Here is a 24,456-nt window from a genome sequence, read left to right on the forward strand (position 1 = left end):
AACACCCAGCCGTGCCCACACACACCCATCTCCCCGCACAGCTCCTACACCCCTCGGTGCCCCATCACCCACCTGCCCCCGCAGAGCACCCAGCGGTGCCCAGATCCCCCCCGAGCCCTGCCGCTGCCGCTCGCTCCCCTCCCCGCACTACAAGTCCCGGGGATCCCCGCGGCAGCGCCGCCCCCGCCGCTCCCCGCCCGCTCCGCCTCTCCCGCAGCACCATGGCCGCGGCCCCGGTGCCCGAGGGGGCTCCGCTAGAACCGCACGACAGGTAAGACCCCGCTTTCTTCTCCCCGGGACCATCCCTCCGGGACGGGACGGACAGCGCGGTGCCCCGGAGCTGCCGGTCCCCGTTTCCCCGGGCTCCGGGGGTGGCGGTGCCGCTGCCGTCCCCCACGATGCCACTTCCGTGAGTGGGGCCTCCCCGAGCCCATCGCTCCATGCAATCCCTCCGCTTTTCCCACCAACCATTTCTTTCCACCCCCGCTTTATCCCTTGTTTATTTTCATCCCTTCCCCCCCCCGCCCCTTTTATGTTGCTACCTCTTCCCTTATTTACCTTATTTTATGGTTTTTGCCCTTAATTTCCCAGCAGATAAACCACAACCTCCCATTTTCCAAGCTTGCTTGCACATGCATCCACTCCATCAAGATGAAAAGTGGGGCAACTTAAACTTTTCCACCCAAAAACCCCATACAGGGTGATTGCCCCCAGCCCCCCCTCACCCCACACACACACTCATGTGTCCCCTCTGGTTTCCATCCCCTTTTCCAGCACAATCCTCAGAGGACTGACTGCTCCCAAGCATCAAATATCTGGGAATTGCATTTGGAGCATCACCGGTGCTCTGGGGATGTGGCAAAGCTTTTAGGGATGGAGCACCCCTGCATCCCTGGTTGTGTGGTACCAGCACCCCACGGCTCCACCCAACCAACCCCAGAGTCAGTGCCAAAGCATCCCAGCAGTTCCCATCATGTTCCCATCCTGCATGTTCCAGCAGCTAAACCCAATGCTGGCAGCTGCCTGTGCTGTTCCTGTCAGCCAGCTGTGGATAGTGGGGAGGATGAGGATGAGGATGAGGATGAGGATGAGGATGAGAGGAAGGAGTCTCCCCAAGCTGTGCCACTCGAGTGAGGGATGAGAAACTGGGTTGTGTAACAGAGCCCCTTCCACCGTGGCTCCCACCGGGTATAAATAGGAACGGATAATTGGCTTTGCAGAGGGAAATGTTTGTCCTTTTGTGGTGAGGGAGCAGAGACCATAATAAGGCTGGAAGGGAGTGTCTGTGCTTGGAGCTGCTGAGATGAAGCGTCCAGCTCCAGGTGGCTCCAGCCAGGACAGAGCTCGGTACAAAGCTGGGTAAACAGGGAGTGACGTTCCGTGGGTTTCCAGGATGGGCATGAGATGTGACAGTGGGATGGCAGCCAGGTCCCTCCATCCATTGTGTGGGTTCCTCCATCCCTCAGGCAGTTTCCTTCGTTCCTCAAGTAGGTTCATCCATCCCATGGGCAGGTTCCTGGATCCCTTGGACATATTCCTTCATTCCTTGGCTGTGTTCCTCCATCCCTTGGGTTTCTTGCACAGGGAAGGCCCAGCCAAGAGCTGGCACATGTGGATCCAGCCCAAGAAAGCCCAGCCCACGATGGAGGAAGCAGGTTTGACCTCCACGCTCCTGTGGGTGCTGCTGACAGGATGGCATCTGGAAGCAAGACCCTCTCCTGGGAACAGGCATCCTTCCACTCAGGGCTTGGTGTGCCTGTAGCTGTCACACCAATCCAGTGACAATACTTGTGACCAAATGAGGAAAATCCACATGCATTTCCATCCTTAAATCCCAGGGGAAACCCACCCAGCAGCTGCCAGCAGCAGAAGAAAAAGGGGATCTTGGCCCTCGTGCCTGCTTTTCTCTTTCTCCATATTTTAATTCTGCCATTAGAGGAGGGATTTGCTTAAAAATCACCTAGAAGAAAAAAGTCCAAAACCCAGGAATTTCAACTTGTGCAAGAACTGGGAAACTGGGAAGTGGCTTAGGAAGCAGAGGAGATTTGTACCAGCAGGAAGGCTCAGTCACAGCTGGCCTTTGGAGCCAGAGTGTCCCACCTGGGAGCCCAGTGGGAATGTCGGGTGGGATGCTGGGAGACTTGCTCCTGTCGCCTGGACATTGAACAAAGGCAGGAAAAGTGGCAGCAGGAGCATGAGATAAGGAACAATGTCCCTGGGCGAGGGCTCCTTGCACCGTGTCCCGCATCCCTTTGCTTTTTTGCTTCTTTAATGAGAAGGAACAGAAGTGGCTCCGGAACAGAATTTTATTTTTAAACTTCTGAGAGAGCTTTTACAGAGAGAAGGGAGTCCAGGCAGAGATCAGGGATGGAAAAGTTCCTTTGATCATCGCTTGCTTCCCTGATGTTGCAGCAGCAGCTGCGGCTCATGCTGGGGGCAGGTTACCCCCAAAACCCTCCTGTCCCTGTCCCCTGCCTCAGGACCAGCCCCTCATCTCTGGTTCCCATCAGGTTTCCACCTTTCGAGACGATGCTCTGCAGGTGCCATTGGTGAGCAGGAGCTGGAGGGGTTTCCTGATGACTGTGGGAGGCAGTGTGTTTCCCTTGCCTCTGGAATAACCTTGATGGCTCGAGGAGGAGGAGAAAAGGGTCTTTTTCCATTTCTGGCCCCATCTCCAGGTGTTGGTGCTGAGCAGGAGGGAGCACCCTCCCTGGAACCCCTCAGCAGTGGGTGTGCAGAGGCCAAGCTCCTCTCACCATGCTGGGGCAGGCTGGGGTCTCACTTGGTGGCCACGGGACTTTGTCAGGATGCTCCGTGTCCCTGGCAGAGCCTGGCTGCCCTCAGGTGTGTCCTGCACCACCTTCTCCCTTCCCTGGCAGCCAGAGGCTGTGGGCTGAGGGCTGCTCTGCCCCAGTCTCTGCTCCAGGGCTGGCCTGGACCCCCTGCCTTGGTGCCCAGCATCTCCCACCCTTGCCACGTGTCCTGCCCTTCAGCAGCTGCCTGGCTCCCTGGGCTTCCCACAGGATGCCCAGGCTCCCTGCCCTCCCTGGAGAGGCTGATACTGGAGGAAGAGCTGGGGGGGCAAGGGCAGCTGGCAGGGGGTGCTGAGGGAGCGGGCACAGCAGCCAGAGGGATGTTATTCTTAGCCACCCGCAGCCCTGGGGTGTTGAGTTTCACCCACTTGTTTACTCCAGGGCTGAGGGGATGGTGAGGGGCAGCTCCTGGGGAAGCTGAGTGATCGGGGGGGAACCCTCAGCCAGACCCCCCAACGACAGGAGCCATGGAGAGGGGTGTGAGTCCTGGACCAAAAAGCCCTACATGGCCAGCAGCCCCTGGCCCCGAGCCCCAGCTGCTCCCCCAGCTGCTTGAGGGGTGCTGGCTGGATACCCCCTGCCCTGGGGTCATCTCCTCCTGCCCCCTGCAGCCCCCTCCCCAGTGGTGTCGAGAAGTCCCTGGGAACTCACCAGTGCCAGTGGATGTCACTTTCCAGGTGCCCTCCTTGCTGAGCCCACACGTCCAGGACAGCCGAGCACCCCCAGTCCCGGGAGCGGAGGCGCCGGGGCCGGTGTTTATTGCCTGTGCTGGGGGCGGTGAGGGGAGGTGTCACCTCACCCCCAACCCCCTCTTTTTCTTTAATCAAGCCAGTGCTATTAATATCAGGTAATGAACGTAATCTGGAGGTTAAGCTATCCTCTTATGCTGCTGACCGCCCCGCAGCTCCCGGGCACAGACACTCCCCCTGCTCTGCTCCCTTCTCCTGCCTCCATCTTCCAGCCCCCTGGATCTGCTGGGGCTCTACCTCACCCCGGCCTCCTGGGACCCTTCAGTGCCCATTCCAGGGGGACACCCCGTGCATGGCTCCCTGCCCCAAGAATCACCCTGGGAGCCCCGCTGGCATAGCCCCTCCCTCACCCTGGTAGTGCCGGTGGGACAGGAGCCGAAGTGTGGACAGGGACAGGGGTGGCACCTGTCCAGGATCAGCCCGGGGTCAGCAGCAGGGGGAGATGAGCAGCCCCCCAGCCTTCTCCAGCGTCCGCATCTCCGGCTGCTGGGCCCTTGGGCCAGATGGCGGGTGAGTTTTGCTTTGTTTTTGGGTGGGATTTGCTGGTTTTCATCTGTTTGTTTGCTGGAGTGAACTCTTGGTGGCTCCTGTCCCAGTCCCTCTACCCCAATTCCTGTCTGAAAAGATTGGCCTCCCATGGGACATGGCTGCAGCCAGCCAGGCACCTCAGCAGGCTGTGGGGGGCTGCTGGGGGGTCCGTGGGGCTGGGAGCTCCGTCAGTGGGTTGTTTACAGGGCACAGAGCCCGGGACATGCTCTCCTGTGTGCTGCCAAGTTCAGGTTTGGGGCTGTGCCATCTTTTCTTGGAGCTGGGGGCACTTTTGGGCCCTGCTGCCTTTGCTGTCCCAGCCCCACATGGGTGCAGAGTGATGGGGGGCTCTGAAGGCAGATGCACAGAGCCTGAGCACAGTGGGGAAGGAGAGGGGTGTCCTTGCACCTCAGTAAATCCATGCTTGGACTAAGCAGGAACAAAATTCTTCCTTCGTTTGTGCTGCACAGCAGCAGAGCTGGAGAGCCCTTCTCAGGAGCAATATCCCCCCACCAGGCTTTGTCTGGGATGCTCCAGTGTAGGAGAATGGATTAAAGCAACCTCACCCCGATAAATTACAGCTATGTTAATTACCAAAATCTGCCTTGCCCTTAATGGGTCACAGCCATGTCCAATAAGGATGAGTGTGATACTTTTATCACAGTGGGTTAGTAGCTCTGGAGAACAGTGACCAAAGGGGAGAGGGAATTGCTGTTGTGAGGGGTCTGTGGTGAGGTCAGTCAGAGCCTGCAAGGGAAGCCTGCAGTGGGAGTCTGCTGGAGTTGGAGTCTATGGGCTGAGCTTTGAGCTCTGGGACCTTTTCATGCTGATGGACTAGAGTGTGTGGAAGCAGCTCATTTCTACCTCTAACACTCCAGCAAGGATGCAGCGGCTGCAGGGAAGGCAAGGCATCCCCCAAAAGCTGAGGACAGCCTGGAGAGAACTGATGGCAGCCAAGCCCTCCAGGAAGGCTTGGTAGGAGAGGGGTTGCCAAGCCCAGGTGATGTTTCCTTTCCTCTTTGTGTGGCTTTGGCACTCCAGGGGTTTGCTCTGCTGGGGAGGGTCCGTGTGGGAGATGTGCCCATCTCCTCTGGGCAGAGCAATGGCATTGAGTCCAGCTCTAAACAGAGCCCCATTCTCTGGGGCTCCCTCTTGCAGGTGCAGGGCATTGCAGGGGCTTCAGCACTGCTGCAGGGAATTTCTGAAAAGGAATGGGGTGGAATGGTCAATAGAGATGGCTGAGATCAGCCAGCCCTTTGGAGAAGAAGAGCCCCTTCCTGGCAAAGGCATCCATGGAAAACATCTACAAATCTTGAAGTGTAACCTTAGGAGACAAGGCATGACCTTTGGAGAACAGCCCTGCAGCCCCACAGCCATGCTTCTCCCAAATAAATCATGGGAATTGTGGATTTGAGAGGTGTAGAATATCATCTGCCTGTAGAAGATACAGGCGTAGATGAGGTGTAGAGGTACAAGTTTAGATGATACTGATAGAAATGTGTAGAATTTTGATGAAAGTGCAGAATTATTTGGATGAGATAAGGCAGAGCAATAATTCTTGGGACAGGATTCGGGTGCTGCACCCCAGAGCAGCCCCAGGTGTGCAGGGAAGGATGGCTCCCCTCCTCTCCTGGGGCATGTCCCTGCATCCTGTGGCAGTGTCCCCTCTGTGCCAACGCCCTGGATGTGCTGCAGGCACCCTGGAGAGCAAGAGATGACATTTGGGAAAGTGAGGTGGGGCTGTGGCTGTAATTCTGGGAACTGGTGGAGATGTTGGAGTCCAAGCCTCTTCCTTGCTGCCAGGAGCTGGGTGATGCTGATGCCGGTTGGAGGCAGTGGGAGCAGAGCTCAGCCTTGATCCATCTCCAAAAAACAGAGCTTTGTCCAACCTGGAGTCACTTTGGGAATGGTGGCCTGGGCCAGGATCTGCAGGCTGGCACAGCAGAGCTTGGTGCTGTGTGACACCAAGGAGCAGAGCATCCCAACAGGCTCGCCTGTCTCGTGGAGACTGATGTGCAATCCCGGGGGAAAAGTGGCAGAGCAGCCCATGGCTCTGGAGTAACCACGGTCTCAGGAGAGGGGCTGGGATGTGGATGAGAGGAACCGCTTTCTTCTGTGGTAAACAACTGTGTTTTTGTCACCTCTGCTTCTGTCAAGCCAAAGTGATGTTGTTTATGCCTCAGCACCCCTGGCTGCTGTCAGGCCCGCTCTGGGAGTAGCACTGGCAGATAGTGGATGCTGCAGCATCACCAGAGGGAGAGGAAACCCAGACATTCCACCTGGATTTGCTTCTCCTCATGAAAGGAGACATTTTTCCACAGGAAGGCACCTCAAAAGGTTTCCTAATGGGTGTCATCTCCTGAAGCTGCTTTTTAAGAGTCATAGTTGGGGTGTTTCGGGCTCCTAGTTGAGCCCCAGCCTGGCAGTGCTTGGAGCTGGCTGTGTGTGCTGATGGGCTCTGCTGAGGGATGGGGTTTGGTGTCTTGAGCTCTTGTGGGGAACTCCATGAGTGCACAGCCTACGGTGGACATTGGTGGGAGAGACCCTGACACGGGCAGGAGCTGCAGCCTGCCTTTAGTTAGCAGGAGTTCAGCAGTGCCAGGCAAATCCCTGTCTCCTTGCCTGCTCCACAGGGATGTGCCAGAGGTGGGGTTGGTGTGCTGGGGGGATCCTGCCATGGCCAGGGGTTTGTTTCCTGTGCAGGGCTGGGGGTTGCTGGGTCACTTCACACACAGATGGACCTTCTGAAATTTTGATCTTTATCTAAAATTGTTCTAAAAAGGGCTGGGGGAGGGAAGGGGATTAATCTTCATACCAAAACAGCTTAAAATCAGCCCAAAATCTGTAAAGCCCTGCAGTTTAAGCCCTTTCAAGAGCAAGCCATATCAGAGCAGCAGCAAAGCCCTGCTGGCTCTGTCGGGCTGTACCAAACAGTGACAGCTTGAAGCCAGTGGTTCCCAGATCTCTTGGTTTCCCTTCCAGCCCTGCCATGGCTAGGGGGAAGAGCAGGGAAAGCCCTTTGTACTTTCTCCCAGGGAGCAGACGTCCCTCTGGGGCAGCAGATCAGAAGCAGGGAGGAGCAGGCACTGGTATAAACAATCCTCCCCGTCCCTTTGCTGGCCAAGCAGTGGCTGCAGCTTATCTCCTGGCCAGAAGCCACTTATCTCCTCCTGACCACAGCTCTCCTCCTGCCAAGCTGGAAAGGGCTCTGGAGGGTGCCTTGTTCCTCTCCCTCAGGAAGATAAGGGAGCATTCAGCAGCTCCAGGGCTTTGGGTGAGCTCAGAGCTCTCTCAGCTCCCAAGGCAAACTGATGGCTCTGCCTGGCTCTGCCCAGCTTGCAGGCTTGTCCCTGGGGGCTTCAGGACAAAAGGCTGGGAGAACCAGGTCTTGGGTGTGAGTGGAGCACTCAAAGTGGAGAGAGGAAGGGGATTGGGTAGATGAGGATGGTTGTGCTGTAGCCTGTGTGTTCAACTGCTATCCCCAAGAAAGGTCCCTTGGCACACTAGGGTGGGTTGTTGCCCCCTGTAGCACACCTCTCAGTGCTTTGAGGGCTCTCTGGGGGATTTATTTCATGCAGACATTCCTCAAACACCAGGACTGTAGGGATGGATGTTTGCATGGTGCCTTTTCCAGTTTAAAATTGCTTCTGTGTGAGAATTCCTCGGTGTCATCTGTGGCCATGGGTCACAGGGATGTGGGTGCTGCAGCGAGGCTGTGCTTGGCTGTCCCAGCTCTCCATTGCATCCCTCACCTGTACAAAGGATCCACCAAAACCCTGCTCTCACACAGCAGGAATGTGTCCCCTTCCCCACCACCAGTGCCCCTTCCTCTCCCCATGCAGTAACAGCAGTGCTGAGTCCCTGGACCGGCTGTATCCCGCCGTGGGCTCCACCAAGCCCCCCCGCAAGCGGACCACCAGCCAGTGCAAGTCCGAGCCCCCGCTGCTGCGCACCAGCAAAAGAACCATCTACACCGCGGGCCGGCCACCCTGGTACAACGAGCACGGCACACAGTCCAAGGAGGCCTTTGTCATAGGTAGGTCACCTCTGCACTGCCCAGGCAGCATCTGTGCCACCTGCCCCATGGCTCTCCGGGAGATCTTGGTGGGAGTCCTGCCCCACAACCTCCTTGGAAATTTGAGGTTGGCTCCAGCCTGGACAGGAGCAGGGGGAGTCGCTGTGGTAGGTCCTGCATTGACTGGGTGGGCTGAACCTGAGAGTGTGCAGGTGGTGGGTTGTAGGACACCACATTCTGCTTCTTATCCCTCAGCTCCTGGGGCTCTCACAAGTTCCTAGGGCTTCAGTCTGGACTGGTTCCCATGCCAGCACTCCCCATGTTACATTCCCATCCAATGATAGGTTTCCCAGCTTTTGCTGGGCATGTTGCTGGCATGTTCCAGTACATGCCATTTGACATTTTCTGGGATAATCTCTTGGAGTGCCTGTGACTTCCCTCTTTGGAGGCTACTCCAGCTTAGTGCAACAGCACAAGACCTGGGCCCCAGCCTGTGGTAGGAAGAGCTGTGTCTGGTGTTGGTGGCTTCATCGCCTTTTCCCAGCAGGACTGGGAGGAGGCAGCGCCTCTGGGAAGACCACAGTGGCCACCATGATCATTGAAGCTCTTGATGTCCCCTGGGTTGTTCTGCTGTCCATGGACTCCTTCTACAAGGTGAGGCTGCACCCCTGTTGGCCTGGCCAGGCTCCTCAATTTGCTATTGCTCAAAGAAGCCGTGGCTGCCCCATTCCTGGAAGTGTCCAAGGCCAGGCTGGGCAGGGCTTAGAGCAACCTGTTCTAGTGGCAGATGTCCCAGGGGCTTGGAATGAGATGAGTTTTAAGGTCCCTTCCAACCCATTCCAATCTGGGATTGTATGGCAGCCCCTGGTGAAGAAACATGTAGATTTAGGGACAGCCATGTGGCTTTTCCTTTCCAGTAGCTCTTGTGGGGCAGGGAAGAGGTGACTGGGCACAGCAGTGGGGAGGGAACTGCCCAGCCATGTGCCCTAAGCTCTGCTCTGTGGCAGGTGCTGACCAAGCAGCAGCAGGAGCAAGCAGCCAGCAATGACTTCAACTTTGACCACCCCGACGCCTTTGACTTTGACCTCATCATCGCCACCCTGAAGAAGCTGAAGCAAGGCAAGAGCGTCAAGATCCCCATCTACGACTTCACCACCCACAGCCGGAAGAAGGAATGGGTATGGGACACTGAGGGGGGTGGGACAAGGGGGGGATGGCCAAGAGGGGACAGAGGGGGAGCTGACTGGACCCCTCCAGCCCCTGGCCTTTGCATCTGATGGATGCTGTCACCCCCTGCTCTCTGCCTGGCTCAAGGTATGTTTTTTTGGGTGAGCTGTCACAGTCACAACCCAGAGAGATTCCCTGGGACAGGACACATCTGAACAGATGTTCTGTGCCTAACCACATCCATTTTGACTCCACAGAAAACCCTCTATGGTGCCAATGTGATTATCTTCGAAGGCATCATGGCATTTGCAGACAAGGAGCTCCTGAAGGTGAGTAAGGGTTTTGAAGCAGTTCCAGGGTGAGATGGTGGGAGGATCTCCTGAGGTCCTGCAGCAGGGAGGTGACCTTCTCTTCCAGGTTACACCAGATGCTGCAGCACTTCCTTCCCCGGGTAGGAGAAATTAGTTTTGACTCTCAGCAGCCAGGAAAGAGTCCCTGGCAGAGGTCAAGTGTTTCAGCAAATACCTTGATCTCAGCCATTTGTGCCCAGGAAACAGGAGCTGAGTGGTGACCTGATTCCTGGCAGTGCTGGTGCATAAACACAACTAGAAATAGCCCACCTCCACACTGCATGCTGCAGCTTGCACAGCCAGAGGCAAAGTCTGCTGAACTTCTACTGCACAGAGCTGGTGTTGCTAGCATGGAATCATCCAGCACTTCAGGCTCTCTTGGGGATTATTTGGATGTATCATAGAATGACAGAATGGTTTGGATTGAAAGGGACCTTAAAGCTCATTTTGTTCCACCCCCTGCCATGGGCAGGGACACTTTCCAGACCAGGGCTGCTCCAAGCCCTGTCCAACTTGGCCTGGAACCCTTCCAGGGCTGGAGCAGCTATAGCTTCTTTGGGCACCCTGTGCCAGGGTCTCACCACCATCACAGGGAACAATTTCCTCTCAATATCCCATCTAACCCTTCTGTCAGTCAGCGTGAAGACACTCCCCCTTGCTCTGTTGCTCCAGGCCCTTGTCCAAACTCTCCAGTTCTCTTGGAGCTTCTTTGGATACTGGAAGGGGCTCTATGGTCTCCCCAGAACCTTCTCTTCTCCATGCTGTACAACCCCAGCTCCCTCAGCCTGTCTCCATCCCTTGGAGCATCTTTGCAGCCTGACAAATGCTGCAGCAGGCAGTGAACCATACACAGACTTAGCCAAGTTCTGTCTAAAAAGTTTCCTCCCTGCCAAGTGAGCGCTTGGGCTGCACTTTTCTGGAGCAAGGATGACCTCCAGTGGACAGCTGTGTGAATCCTCCAGGAGACGCCACTCAGCATCCCACTCCTGCCTCTTGCAATTAAAGACACAGTCATGAGCTGCCCTTCTGTGCTAGGCTCCTTTCCAGCATTAATTCCCTGCTTGTGGCAGAGGCTTGAAATGAGATGATCTTTAAAGCCCCTTCCAATTCAAACCATCTAAGGGTTCTTTGATTAACAAGCCAGTGCTTGGTGTGTGTCACAGACAGTAACTCCTTGTCTCCTCCTCGCTCTTAAATAACATCCAGCCAAAGTGTTGGAGCTGGTTAGCAGTAGGGACAGAGTTTGGAGCGGACAAGTCTCAGGGGACACGAGAATAAGGCAGCAGCAAGGGGCTCACAGCAGCACCAGCCAGGTTCCAGGGCAAAGCTCCACACAGGCCAGAGCAGAGGCAGGCCCTGTTAAGCAGGAGCTGGGCTCAGCCCCACCTGGGGCAGCAGGGGAAGGTGGGTTGAGTCCCAGACCTGACCAGGTGGGATTTTTCCCCTCTCCTTTCAGCTCTTGGATCTGAAGATATTCGTGGACACGGACTCGGACATCCGCTTGGTGCGCCGCCTGCGCAGGGACATCAGCGAGCGTGGCCGGGACATCGAGGGTGTCATCAAGCAGTACAACAAGTTTGTCAAGCCTGCCTTCGACCAATACATCCAGCCCACCATGAGACTGGCAGATATTGTTGTCCCCCGAGGTACCTGCCCAGGGCTGTCCTCAGTGGCACCCCTGAGACACCTCAGAGAACTCTGCCCTCAGCTCTGGGCTTTGTGGTTTTCTGAACCCCAACCCTAGGTGTAACCCCAACCCTAGGCAGAGCAGTAAAAGCAGCCTTGGTCTGAGGCTGGTGCTAGGCAGAAAGATGTGAAGGGAGCCGAGTTGTGTCAGTCCTGTGTTCCCCTTGGCATGCCTTTTGTAGCTCAGAGTCACTGGACCTCTCTCTGGTGGGCATGGACACAGAGTGGCTGGTCCCTGCCAAAGCAGAGGTCCTTCCAGCTGAGGGTCTCTGCACAAAAGTGTGGGAAAAGTCTGTGGTTTTTCCTCAGCCAGTCTTCTCCCCTACCAGCTCCACAGTGACTTAAGAGCTGGAAGTGACTTGGAGATATCCAGTAACAGATTATTGAATAAGGATTTAATAAAAGCTGGAATGTCTACTGCTTTGCAAGGAAAGGGCTGTTTTTGGGAAGCAGTGTGGTTTTGAACATAGTGAGGAAGAAACCTGTGATCCTGACCAGGGTGACTTTTCTTTCCCTGGTATAAAGTAACAGGACAAGAGGAAATGGCCTCAAATTGCACCAGGAGAGGTTCAGATTGAATGTCAGGGCAAAGCTCTTCCCCAAAAGGGTTGTCAAGCCCTGGCACAGGCTGCCCAGGGCAGCGGTGGAGTCACCATCCCTGGAGAGTTTTACAAGGTGTGTGGATGTGGCACTTGGGGATATGCTTTAGTGGTGGGCTTGGCAGTGCTGATTTAATGGTTGGACTTGATGATCTTAGAGGACTTATTCCAACCTTTACAATTCTGATTCTGTGATTATTTTGCTTTTGGGTCACTCCAGGGAGTGGAAACACTGTAGCCATCGACCTGATTGTTCAGCATGTCCACAGCCAGCTGGAAGAGGTAAGAGGTGCCTGGTCCTTGGGTGTTGAGGGTGGTTCACAGCCTTGCCTGGCAGGGAGCTGTGCTCTGGGTGCCCAGGCGGGAATGGCCTGGCTCCTGTGCTCCAGGTGTGGGAGTTCCTGTGAACTCCTCCCAGCCTTTTCCCTCAGTCCAGTGAAGGAAACTGCCTTGTCCCTGTGCTCTGGTTGGTCCTGGCACCTCTGCCAGCTGTGGTCCAGCAGCAGCTTCCTTCCCTGCCTGGGACAGCAAGTCATGAGGGGACAAACCAGCCACCCTCCTGTGATCCGAGGGATATGTCCCCCTGTCCGCAGCCCTCCCAGGGCCAGCATTGCCCCAAACCCTCCACTGCTCTTGGGCTTCTCTTCCTTCCCATGCAGACCCTGCTGCACAGTCTTTCCAGTCAGGAGCCCACTTTCCCACGTCTGTGCTGTATGCAGCTTCTGAGTTTCAAAATTCAAAGTCTTGTCATGTTTGAGCCCAAATCCAGGCACATGCTCCATCACTTCCCCACTGGTGGCTTAAAATCTTCTCCTGTTTGTCCTGGGCCAGTCCTGATCAGTGGTTTGGGACCCTGCAATGAACTGATAGCATTTTGTGTTGCTGTCCCTGAGCAGCAGTCTCCTCACACCCCACAGTTGTAGTTTTGGTGATGTTTCAGTTGTGGAAATGTTCAGAGTGATGCAGGGAGTGTGACCTGCAGATGGATTAACTGGAAAGTAAAGGGCTTGATTCTTTCAAGTCTGTTTTGGAGCTCCTAGGTGGCAGGAGCTGCTCAGCCCTGGGATGGGAGATGGCATGGCTTGGCATCCGGCTTCCCATGCCTGCTCTGGAGGGACTGCTCCTGCCAAAGGTGTCTTGGCAGGTTCCTCCTCCTGGACTACCTGGCTGCCTGAATTCCCAGCACTAAACTCTGGTTGGGAAGGTGGTTTCTAAACCCTCAGTCACAGGAGGAAGGATTGAAGCCCCAGCATCTCTGCTAGTCTGAGAAGTCTGCCAGGCTGAGAAGGGCACCCAGCCCTGAGGCAGAGTCCAGGAAAGGGGAATGGCTGTTTCCCCAGCTCCTGGGATCCAGACAGGGAATATCACAACAAACCCAGCACCTCCAGGGTGCCACTGTGAGCCAGGCAAGGGGTTGGCTTGGGGAGGGCTTTCATTTACCCGGGGAGGGGAAGAAGGGCAAAAGGCTGCATGTGAATTCAGGAAAATACTCCTGTTTTTCCTTTTTTTTTATCTTGAAACGACCCTGGTGTTGACAATGCTTAATACCGGTTGCGTTGTGTCTTTGTGTTGCTGCCGCAGCGTGAACTCAGTGTCAGGTAAGAGCCCTCACTCTGTCCTGTCTGTGCAGCCGAGGCATTTCCAATGCCAGGCACTGCTTGGCCTCACCCCGGCCCACGGCGGGACCGGCAGCTCGCGGAGCGCACGGCCTCGTCACCCTCCACGGTGACAAAAGGCCACCGTGCCCTTGGCTTTGGGATGGCAGGGACAGGGTTGCTCCCCAGGGAGGTACTGCCAGCTTGAGCACAGACCCCTGAAGCTGGGACAGGGCCAGGTTTGTACCTGGGGATGCCCGGTCTCTGCAGGAGGGGAGGCTTTGCATCCTGAGATTCTCTTTTGTTTCTCTTCATCCTCTAAAATGAATGATTTTCAGAGCCACTCTCCATCCCTGATGAGTAAGGATCATTAAACATCAATTATTAGGTTAGTCAAAGCACTTTGAAAAAAGGGTGGAGAGTGACTTTTTAAATGGGCAGAAAGTAATAGGACAAGGGGGAATGGTTTTAAACTAAAGGAGGAGAAATTTAGGTTGGGTAATAGGAAGAAATTCTTCCCTGTGAGGGCAGTGGGGCCCTGGCACAGGGTGTCCAGGGAAGCTGTGGCTGCCCCATCCCTGGAAGTGCTCAAGGCCAGGTTGGACAGGGCTTGGAGCAACCTGGGATAGTGGAAGGTGTCCCTGCCCATGGCAGGGAGTGAAATAAGATGGTCTTTAAGATCCCTCCCAGCCCAAACCAGTCTGTGATCTTGGGAGTGGTGGGAGCCCTGGACCCCTCGCTGCACACAGGGATCTGCCTGGTGGCACCCAAAGGAGCGTAACAGCTTCACATGGCCAGAGGTGCCAACTTCCCCACAGCTTCTGGAGGATGCAGAACCATTTCTAGAGGACTGAGAAAGTCCTGCTGCCCCAGTCAAGCAGGATTTCTAATTTCTCAGTATCTGTAGGTGGATGATATCACATGTATTTTGATTTACTTAACCTCTGCAGCATGGAGCTCCAGATGGGACTTCAGCTCTCTTGCTTCCATTAAAAAGCCACCTAGGCTTTCAGGTATTCTTGTAGGGAGCGGAGGGAATGCATTACTGAGGATGGGTTTCCATTTAGATCTCCATCATTTCATGGAGATATGCAACTCAAGAAACCTTAAGATTTACATTTGGCATGCAAAGAGCTTTTAAAATAACTGAGATGAACAGGGAAAAGGCTCTGCTTTACTTATTTCTGCCTCAGCCACTCACTTCCTAGACTAGACAAGTGGAATGTTTTATTTCCCTTTGCTTGTTTAACACCCTGGGGCCTGACATTTCCATACAGACACGTAAGCTTCCCTCTATGTCTGGAGGTCCAGGTGGAAAAGTGCTCTTTAGTACAAAGAGAAATCTGTTGCTTTAAAAATGGCAGGAAAAACAGTAGAGAGGAGACTAATATGTGTGCAAATATATATATATATCTATCTATATATATCTATATATATATATAAAACACTAAATATATATATATGTATATGTGTGCGTATATAGAGATAAATACTTATGCACATACAAAATTTCCTTTCTCCTTAGTCAAAGAGTTGCTCAGTACAGGTGATCTTTTGCACTTAAAAATTGGGTACTTAATATATCCATAAAGTATTAGAAGTTTTACAATAGTAAGTTTGGAAAGGTAACTCTGGAAACACCTCCATGATCACCACACCCACAGGTGGTTTTATGTTCTGTTTAAGGCTTCCATTTATGCCTTTGACAGAAAACATGGGAAAAAAATCTTGCAAAAACCCAAATCTGTTGCCACTGCTGGAGCCCCAGTGCTTTCCTGCTGCTATGGTTTCCCCCAGCCCTGCTGTCTCTCTGCAAGAGGAGTGGGGTGTATGGAGAGTCACATCAAGTGAGATGCGCCTGGCAAATACAATTGTTTCCATCACAAGCAATTCCCATCCTCTTGTCTGGAATGGCTTCATTTAAATGTCACAGTTGTTCTGAAGTCACTGCTGTTTGTTGGTGGTGGGGACACAGGGAGGGCTTTGTGCTGGTAGGATAAAACCTGAATGCTTAGATCTCACCCCAGTCCAAGGTGTCTCTGTGGCCCTTGTGCTCCAGGGCTGCCTCTCCTGGCCAAGCAAATGGCTGGGGGTAGGCAGGGAGTGCCTTTCCCCACTCAGATGGGTGAATTCTGGGGGATTTAAAGCAAGTGGTGCCTTCCTTGGGCATGCAAGGCTTGTTTTCATTCTGAAACCACTGTCTCCTGGGGAAGCATGCTTGCCTTCCCAGTTATTCCCTCAGAGCACAGGTAGGACCTTAGCATCCTTAGGATATTTCTTGTCCAGCTTCCCCCATGTTTGACTGTGCTCCTGCTGGAAATGTGGTTCCATACCAGCACTCCCAGGTGGATATTCCTCCTGGAGCCTGGCAGCAGGAGCCAGAGCAGCCAGCCCATGCTGAGGCACAGTGCTCCCATCCCAGCCTGTTCTGCATCCCTCCTGCCACACTCTCAACATCCAGCCCTGCTCCTGGAGCCAGCGCTCTTTCCAGCTGATTCCCCTCGCCAATCAATATTCCCCACCCCCAAGGTCCCGATCAGCTTGGCATGCCCTTTGCCAATTGTGTCTTTAAATATCAACCCATGGCGCAGTTTAATAGCCCTTGTTTGAAATGTCAGCCCTGAAAGGCAGCCGTGTACGTGTTTGAAATGCCTTGACTGCATCATCTCCTTTGTAGCTGGATGTCTCTTGTCTGCTTCCTGCTCGATAGCATGTTCCACAAAGAGCCAAGGATGCTCCCTGAAGCCTTCCTGGGAGATGGTCACCCCTTTCTCTCTCTCTCTTTCTTCTTCTTTCCCTTTTTTTTTCCTTCAAAGCCTTTGTTCTCAGGGGGAAAAAATAAGTTTCCAAAATAAGACGTGCTCATGGCTGCCTGTCTGGGTGTTCTGTCACAGCCCTGTCTTGGCGGGGAGGGACAGGAGGCATCACGCTCCCTCCTGCCCTCCCAGGATGGGCAGGGGGTGACACAGTGGATGGCTGTTGGAAGGGCTGAGCTCTTCCCTCAGCCTGCAGGCCTTCTCCAGTTATGGTCAGCCCAAGGCAGGTCCAGGTGAGCCATGGGGAAAGAAAGTCTTCCCTGCAGATGATGTTCTGTTCAGAGCCAGGTTTGTCTCCTTGTTTCCAGTGCTCTTGGCTTTCCATGTTCTCCAAGGCTTGACAGATCATCATCCTAGAGGAGGAGGATACCCCTGTGAGCCCACAAGCAGTTTGTCTGAGAGAAGGGCAGGTTGGATGATGGATTTTAAGGTTGGACAAAGGTTTTTGGCCTTGAGTGCCTACACTTGCTTTGCGATTGCAGTGGAGCCCTGGGTGAGAGCTTGACATGAGCCCTGGTTGTGTTGAGTACTGGGCTGTATGGGGCTTGGAGCAACCTGGTCTAGTGAAAGGTGTGAGGGTGGAATGAGCTGATCTTTAAGGTTTCTTCTCATCCAAACCATTCCAGCGTTCTATGGTTCTATGTCCCTCCAAACTCCAGGAGCCACCGTTGCAGTGTGGCACTACCTAGGATGGAGGTGGGACAGTGTCCCTGCTGTGGCTCCAGGACAGTGAGAGCAGACAGTTCTTTCCCCTCATGGAGCCAGTGCTGTGGAGAGCTGTGGTGGCATGACTTGGTCACCAAGGGAGGAGTGTTGGGTCTTCACAATGATGACCCAGGCATCAGGCAGGTCCAAGAGCCGTTAATCAATTAGGGGATTTTTTTCCCCCCCTCTGACTAATGACGGTGCTTTCTCCTCTGTTTCATGTCATGTTTGTCCCTCTCCTCTTAAACTCTCGTGTCTCCTGTCTTGTCTCCCCTGAACATCCCTCCCACCGGGTGACCAGAGGAAGCTGCGCTGGGATATGTGAGGAGACAAATGCTTATGGCAGTGTTTTGGTTGTGGCACTAACGGTGGGGAGTGGGCGAGGGCTGTGCAGGGTGAGCTGCCTCACTAACCTGGGTGGGGGATCCTGGGGCAGACAGCTCATGGGGTCCTGCTTTGCTGGGGCTGTGTGGGCCAGACAGAGGTGGGGGTGCTTGAAAGAGAAGCTTTATCCCAAAAATGGGACCTGTTTCCCCAGAAGGCACCATGGAGAGACCCCCCACAACACTGAGTGGCATCCAAGCAGGGGGGTATCCAGACTTCCCTGCCCCCACACTGCATGGGTGTCGAAGGAAGGTGTGGAAAACTTGGTGACAATGCTGACAGCATTTCTGGGGGGTCTGTTGACAGCTCAGGATGCTGGGGAGGTGTTCCCACTGCTCATGGAGGTTGGAAAACCCTTGGCATCTGTGGCAGGGAGCAGGAGTAAGATCACACCGTGACAGGAGAGGGGCTGCCCATACCACTGGCATGGTGGGATGCTGTGACATGGATCTGGCAGTGATGGAGGGGAAAAGTTCCAGTGGCAAGCTCAGTCCTGTGCTCCTTGCTGAGCTGTGGTGATGGGAGATGACCCAAGCAGCTCCTCTGGTTTAGATAACAGCAGTTTGTCACCTGGGCAAACCCAGCCGTGTGTGGCCCTGTGTCAGGACCCTCTCTGCCCCACAAAGCAGGTGAGCTGGCAGCCCCCATGCCAGCACCAGCACCTGCCCAAGGCAGGGCTCACACCCTCACCACCACATGTGTTGGCATCCCAGGGGCTGAGAGGGGTTTAGGCAGGGCTGTGTCCCCAGGCCAGCTTTGGCAGGAGGAGGGAAGGGAGAGCTGTGGGGGCAGAGCTGTGGGTGCTGCCAGCAGCACAGCCCTGGCATGGGAGCATCTCTGAGGGCTTCTAACCCACGGGACAGCGACTAACGGAGTGAGCTCGCTTCACTGACAGCAGGGCCAGGGCCTTGAGGGCTGCTTGTCCCAAACCAGCAATGGGGTCTGCACACAACGGGCAAGCCCATGAGGGAGCCACAACCCATCCATGCTCTCTGCATGGCTGCCAGCTGTCCTGGCTCTCTGGAGCGTTCCCTGCATGAGGGCTTTTGGCTGCTACTCAGGACTGGTAAAGCAAGAAGGAGCCCTTAAGTACCCACAGGCCTTGGGAATGTCTCGTTTGGTGTTGGTTGGCCAAGACCAGGAGATGGCTATGTGGATGGAGGCCTCAAGCAATGCCCTCCTCCATGCCTATCCATCTTCTCTGTCTTCCTCTCTGCTTGCGTGCCTCTGTGTGCCATTAATCCAGGTTTCTGCTTGATTTGAAATCTTAATCATTCAGTGCTTTCATTTGCTCTCTTCTCTGCCTCCCCAACATCTGTGTTTTTTGCTGGATGCAGCCGCTGGCACGTGTGTGATCTGACGTGTGGCTTTCCAACCCCAGCCCTCCTCCCAGACAAAGTAGCTTGTCCATCCTGCCCAGCCTTATGGAAGCCAAATGTGACCTTCTCATTACTGCTGCTCTCACAGGGAGAAGTGACTAATGGGGCTCCATTGTGCACTTCGCCATGAATGGTGTTCCCTTGATCCCAGAATAGCTCCCAGCCCTATTCGTTATGTGGAATGAGTCACACAAAGCCAGTCCTGTCCAGCCATAGAGTCTTGAAGCTGTTCCCAATTTGGAATGGGCCAAGTGGTCTCTAAAATAGTCACATTCCAGATATGTGCCAGTGCTGCCAGCCTGGCTGCCTGTCCAATTCCTGGTGACATCTGGCACTTGTAGGTCACAAACGATCACAACAGCCCTTTCTCACCCCATGAGTCCAAGATCCATCAACAGATAAGATTCTGGAATAGGAGAAGATTTTGACTTCTTCTACTTTCTTCCCAAACAGTGGGAACCAAGATGGGCCAGCCACCTTCAGAGAATCTGTGGCTGCCCCATCCCTGCAAGTGTTCAATGCCAAGATGGATGAGGCTTGGATTAACCTGGTCTAGTGGAAGGTACCCTTGCCCATGGCACAGGGTTGGAACAAGATGGTCTTTAAAATCCTTTCCAACCCAAACCGTTCTGTGGTCCTGGGTCAGCTGCCCAGCAGGAAGGGCAGGTCCTTGGGCTGCAAGGTCTCCCTAACTCCAGTGACCCTGGTTTGTGGATGCAGGTCCCTTTGCCATGGCAGGGACCAGGCAGGGCTGGCTGCTCGCTCAGTTCAGCTGGATAGCCTCTGTGTGTGTTTGCAGTGTGAGATGACATCTGGGAGGATGGCTCTGGCCATGTGCTGTGCTCCAGCCCTCGGGCAGCCTGCCCCAGACCTTCTGACAATGTGTTTGGTTTTCAGGGCTGCCCTGGCCTCTGCCCACCAGTGCCACCCCCTTCCTCAGACCCTCAGTGTGCTGAAGAGCACCCCTCAGGTGAGGGGCATGCACACCATCATCAGGTAAAGCCCCTGCTGTGGCTCCTGGGGTGGGATGGGGCTCAGATGCTGCTGGGATGGGCTGGCCTGTCTCTGGGCTTCCCAGTCCCACTTTTGCCTGTTTGTATGGCTTGGAGAACCAAGATAGAGCAGATGGGGGTGGCCCCTGCATAGAAGAGCTGTGCAGTTACTGCTCAGTCATTTTGCCAACAATTTTTCTGCTTTTTACCTTGAAACAGACACCACACTTTCAGGCTCAGATGGTACAAACAAGAACAAGGAAGGGACAGGGACTGCCAGACCTCTGCTAGCATCTCCTGGGATGCATTTTGGTCAGAGCTGACATTGCCTTTCCCTCCCCTCTAGAAACAAGGAGACCAGTAGAGACGAGTTCATTTTCTACTCCAAAAGGTTGATGCGGTTGCTGATTGAGCACGCGCTCTCCCTGCTCCCATTCCAGGTGGGTTCAAGGCTGCAGATGCTGGGTTTCCTCTCTGATTCCTAACCCTCAACTGCTGGGGAGCCAGGACAGTCCTGGTGCTGCTCCTCCAACCCTCTCCACGGACCAGTCCTTTGAACCCTCAAATTAAAAAGCACCAGGTCTCCCCAAGGCTATGGAGCAATCCTGTGGCCCTGGGTGACAACTCTTTGTCCAGCCTTGCTGTCCAAGGGTCCAGGGCTGGCTGGCTCCAGGGCTCCTGTGAGAGCCACATCTCTGGTAACTCTTCTCACACGTTTTTTTGTAGAGTTGCACAGTCCAGACCCCTCAGGGACACGACTACGAAGGGAGGACATACAGCGGGAAGCAAGTAAGTGGAAGCCAAAGCACTATTCAGACCTGCCCCATGGGGGTGCACTGAAAGCCCTGGCTGGGCTGGCCCTGGCACTGCCAGGGTTTTCATACCTGCTATCATGAGTATGACAGCCTGTACCACCAGGAAGGACAGGTTGGTCACCAAGGGCGCCATCAACAATGTGCCACTCATGCCCCCTCACTGAGGGTGGACTGGGAGTGGGGCAGCCCTCTTGGAAGGGATGTGCATTTGGGGTGCCCGTTAGAGTCCCTTGCTGCTGAGACCCAGTGTGGGGTGGTGGCAGCTCCTACATGGTGCAGCCACCCTGGCCATGTGCTGCAGATCACCGGGGTGTCCATCCTGCGAGCAGGAGAGACCATGGAGCCGGCACTGCGCGCAGTGTGCAAGGACGTCCGCATCGGCACCATCCTCATCCAGACCAACTGCAACACCGGCGAGCCCGAGGTAAAGCTGAGGATGTCTCCTGGTGTGGAGGGTGGGGGCATGGCTCAGGTGTTTCCTGACAGCCCTTCTGCAGCCCAGGAGCTTTTCTTGGCCAGGGTTGAGTGCTTTGAAAGCTGCTCAAGTGGGTTTTGCCAGCAGGCTTGTGCACACAGGGGCTGGTTTGCTGCTGAGTGTTTGTGCTGGCTCTGAACTGACAGTCAGGGTCCCAGGGACAGAGAGGCGGGAGGGATCCTTCACTCCTCAAAGAGAAGGGCTCAGGTTGCTCCATTTGTCTGCAGCCTGTAAGCTGCTCTCTCTTTCCTCCAACCAGCTCCACTACCTGCGGCTGCCAAAGGACATCAGTGAAGACCACGTCATCCTGATGGACTGCACGGTCTCCACAGGCGCTGCAGCCATGATGGCAGTGAGGGTGCTGCTGGTACGGATGGGTTGGGTGGGGAGCTGGCTCTGGAGCAACCTGCAAAGCACCATCCCCAGCCATGCCAAGGGGATGTGCCTGGAACTGGGTCCTCTGCAGGAAGGAGGGTGTCAGGGTGCACAGCACAGGCTGAGGTAACTCACCCTGAGCTATCCCTGTGCATTTCCCGTAGGATCATGATGTTCCAGAGGACAAGATCTTTCTGCTCTCCTTGCTCATGGCAGAGATGGGTGTGCACTCAGTCGCCTATGCGTTCCCCCGGGTCAAGATCATCACCACAGCTGTGGACAAGAAGGTGAATGACCTCTTTCGGATAATCCCCGGCATCGGTGAGTGTCTGGGTATGACTTGCGGTGAGGGGATTTTTAGTGCTTGTGGTGGGGTGAGGACATGAAGCCCTGGTTGTCAGCAGCAGTTTAGGTCTGGCCTTACATTACCCAGAGCCCCAGTAGCCCTCCTGGATCCTGCAGCCAGGTGGGTGTCAGGGTCACCATGCTGGCTTTGAGGGCTGTGGAGCAGCCATCACCTTGTCAGCAACAGGAGCCATTCCACATTCCATGAGCCTCCTCCAGCCCCAGGCAGAGAAGTCAGGCTGGGGCAACTGGAGCAGCCCTGTGCCCACCTCCTTCCCTAAACTGCCACCTTCCACAAGTTCACCCAAAATAAGCTCACTGTTCTGTCCTCACCTCTACTGTGCCAGGAAACACCTTCCACCGGGTGTTAAACCAGCCTACAGGCTGCTCCAGTTTTGCTGCCACTCAATTTTTCCTGGTGTTCAAGCTGTCAGATAAACCTGCTGAGGACAGGCAGGAGGATGGGCTCCTGCAGTGCTGCACTCTGACTTTCTCTCCCCACAGGGAATTTTGGTGACCGGTACTTCGGGACGGATGCTCCTCCTGACTGGAGCGATGATGAGGATGCTCTTAGCACTTAGCTGGATGTGGAGGTGCCACTGGCACCAGGCAGCTTCAGCACCGCACCTTAACCCCTCTGTCCAGTGCAGATTTCTCCTTCCTCTCACCAAGCATAGATATTTTTTTCAAATCTTACATCGGAGATCTAGGGCATATTTTTTCAGAGAAACATAAATCCTAGTTTGACTTTATGGACAGTCGCGTGTCCCAGCATAGAGCGGAGTTAATTTATTTTAATTTAAATATTTGCCTATATAACTTATTGGAGATATTTTATAAAGGAGAATAATAAATTTTTTCTCTGGTTTTCTTGAATGGAGCCTGTCTTTTTCTGTCACTTCCCATGGGTGCCTAGAAGGATTTGTGGCCCTTTAAGACTACAGTCCTGGGAGGGGAGATGTCATAAGCAGTGGTGGGAGGTCAAGAATACCACACCGTCAATCCAAACTTGGTGCCAGAGTAGAAGGCAGTGCCTCCTGCCTGAAGGGAAACCAAAGCTATTACAGAGCATCCAAAGGAGCTACACAAGGATGGTGAAGGACCTGGAAGAAAAGCCATACAAGGAGCAGCTTGAGGTCACTTGGTTTGTTCAGCCTGGAGGAGACTGAGGGGAGAAACTGTTGGGGTCTGCAACTTGCTCCTGTGGGGAGGTGGAGGAGCAGGCTCTGATCTCTGTGTATGACCCGTGACAGGACCTGAGGGAGTAGCTGGAGCTGTGTCATGGGGTGTTTTATGTTGGATATTAGGAAAAAGTTCTTCTCCCAGAGGGTGGTTGGGCACTAAAACAAGCTCCCAAGGCTGCCAGAGCTCAAGGAGCATTTGAACAACACTCTGAGGCATATGAGGGGATTGTTGGTGTGTCCTGTGCAGGGCCAAGAGTTGGATTCAATGATCCTTGTGGGTCTCTTCTAACTCGGGTGATTCTATGAGGTTCAGCTCAGATCATATCACACTTCAGCGGAAGAAGAACCGAGTGCGTGTTGTGAGTTTGGCAGCCAAAGTGAAACAGAGCTCACTCCAACCCCAGCTCTTGCTGAATCAGAGGAGCAGATTCTGTAGCTGACCCAGGACACGGTGACCAGGGTCTGACCTGTCACAGAGCAGGGTGACCACAGTGGAAGGGGAGCTGGCCCTGCAGTAGAGGGGTTCAGCCACAGGAGGCTGTGACCACCAGGGCTGAACATAGAGCGTTTTCCCTTCGTGCAGGATTCAAAGTACCAACCCTACACCTTTGTGCAGGAGATAAATATCCCAAGAGGAGCATATCTATCTCGGTTTTGGGTATCCCTGACCTGGAGCTAGCTCCTGAGGGGTCAGGCAAGGCAAGCAGGTGCTGCTGGCAGCACGGGATGGGAGGATGATGCTCTGCCAAGCCCTCACCAAACTGGAGAGTCACCTGGTGATCAGTGTGGGCTTGGGTGTGATGAGCCCAAAATAACCACCATTGCTCTGCAGCACATTGTGCAAATTCTCAGCTAGATATAAAAGAAAATACACACCCAAGTTCCTGCCAGCACTTCATAAGAGAAGGAGCCCTCCACGGAAAGCGACACTCAGAGCCAACACTGACACTTGATTAGTGTCTGCTAAAAATAGTTCCCTGTGTGGGTGGAAGGAGAGCTCATGAGCACAAACATGGGAGGACAGGCAGGCATGGGGGGTTTAGGCTGGAGCAGCAGGTCAGCAGCAGTGGGTCACCAGGTCTGTGCAAGAGCATGACATGAACAGGGACATCTTCACAAGCTCTGAACCCCATCCAACCTGGCCTTGAATGCTTCCAGGGATGGGATATCCAAATGTCACTCTGGGGGGGCAAAGCACCTCCTCTCCCCCAGCATTATTGGTGTCTGCCTTCAGGTAACGTACAACAGGACAAGAGGAAACAATTGTGCCGGGGGGGTTTAGAATGGATATTAGGTAAAATTTCTTCACTGAAAGGATGCTCAGACATTGGAACAGGCAGCCCAGGGCAGTGCTGGAGTCACCATTTTTCCTTAGCAGATCCCTCTTTTGCCTCAGATCTGCACTTTCCCCAGTAGGGTCATGTTTTTACTCAGAAGCTGCACTACCTGGTCTGTCTGAGTTCAAGAAAGGTTTGGATAAGGCT

The 24,456-nt window shown here is 54.4% G+C and overlaps 1 protein-coding gene and 1 long non-coding RNA gene across 5 annotated transcripts; one reads left to right on the plus strand and one right to left on the minus strand.

Annotated features, from left to right (window-relative positions):
• The first annotated feature begins 194 nt into the window (after window positions 1-194).
• On the plus strand, window positions 195-22,664 carry UCKL1 (uridine-cytidine kinase 1 like 1). Of its 4 annotated transcripts, none has more exons than XM_086852610.1 (15): window positions 195-271; window positions 7,933-8,126; window positions 8,653-8,759; window positions 9,113-9,283; window positions 9,530-9,601; window positions 11,079-11,268; window positions 12,128-12,189; window positions 17,325-17,344; window positions 19,684-19,782; window positions 20,125-20,218; window positions 20,505-20,567; window positions 20,895-21,017; window positions 21,328-21,435; window positions 21,608-21,764; window positions 22,293-22,664. In XM_086852610.1, exons 1-15 carry the CDS (start codon window positions 222-224, stop codon window positions 22,367-22,369), a joined length of 1,587 nt encoding a protein of 528 aa, XP_086708736.1. In that variant the 5' UTR covers window positions 195-221; the 3' UTR covers window positions 22,370-22,664. The 4 variants fall into 4 exon arrangements, with proteins under 4 accessions (XP_086708736.1, XP_086708737.1, XP_023795469.1 ...); XM_086852611.1 differs by lacking the exon at window positions 17,325-17,344 and adding an exon at window positions 13,489-13,505 and having other exon boundaries at window positions 199-271; XM_023939701.2 differs by lacking the exons at window positions 195-271; window positions 17,325-17,344 and adding exons at window positions 3,776-4,072; window positions 13,489-13,505.
• On the minus strand, window positions 2,293-3,774 carry LOC111938111 (uncharacterized). The gene is made up of 2 exons (XR_002868885.2): window positions 3,465-3,774; window positions 2,293-2,627 (listed from the first exon to the last, which is right to left on the minus strand). It is a non-coding gene; the product is annotated as an uncharacterized LOC111938111 (long non-coding RNA).
• Window positions 22,665-24,456: the final 1,792 nt, after the last annotated feature.

This window comes from Cyanistes caeruleus, chromosome 16 (assembly GCF_971803275.1).
Source record: "Cyanistes caeruleus chromosome 16, bCyaCae1.hap1.1, whole genome shotgun sequence".
In the NCBI taxonomy this organism is placed as follows: Eukaryota; Metazoa; Chordata; class Aves; order Passeriformes; family Paridae; genus Cyanistes; species Cyanistes caeruleus.

What these genes read in the sequence shown, in the direction of transcription:
- UCKL1 (XM_023939700.2), top strand. Translation starts at nt 4,005, where the DNA reads ATGAGCAGCCCCCCAGCCTTCTCCAGCGTCCGCATCTCCGGCTGCTGG. An exon ending in AGGAAGCTGCGCTGGGATAT is followed by an intron (nt 17,345 to 19,683) that starts GTGAGGAGACAA and finishes TTTGGTTTTCAG; the next exon opens with GGCTGCCCTGGCCTCTGCCC. An exon ending in TCTCCCTGCTCCCATTCCAG is followed by an intron (nt 20,219 to 20,504) that starts GTGGGTTCAAGG and finishes GTTTTTTTGTAG; the next exon opens with AGTTGCACAGTCCAGACCCC.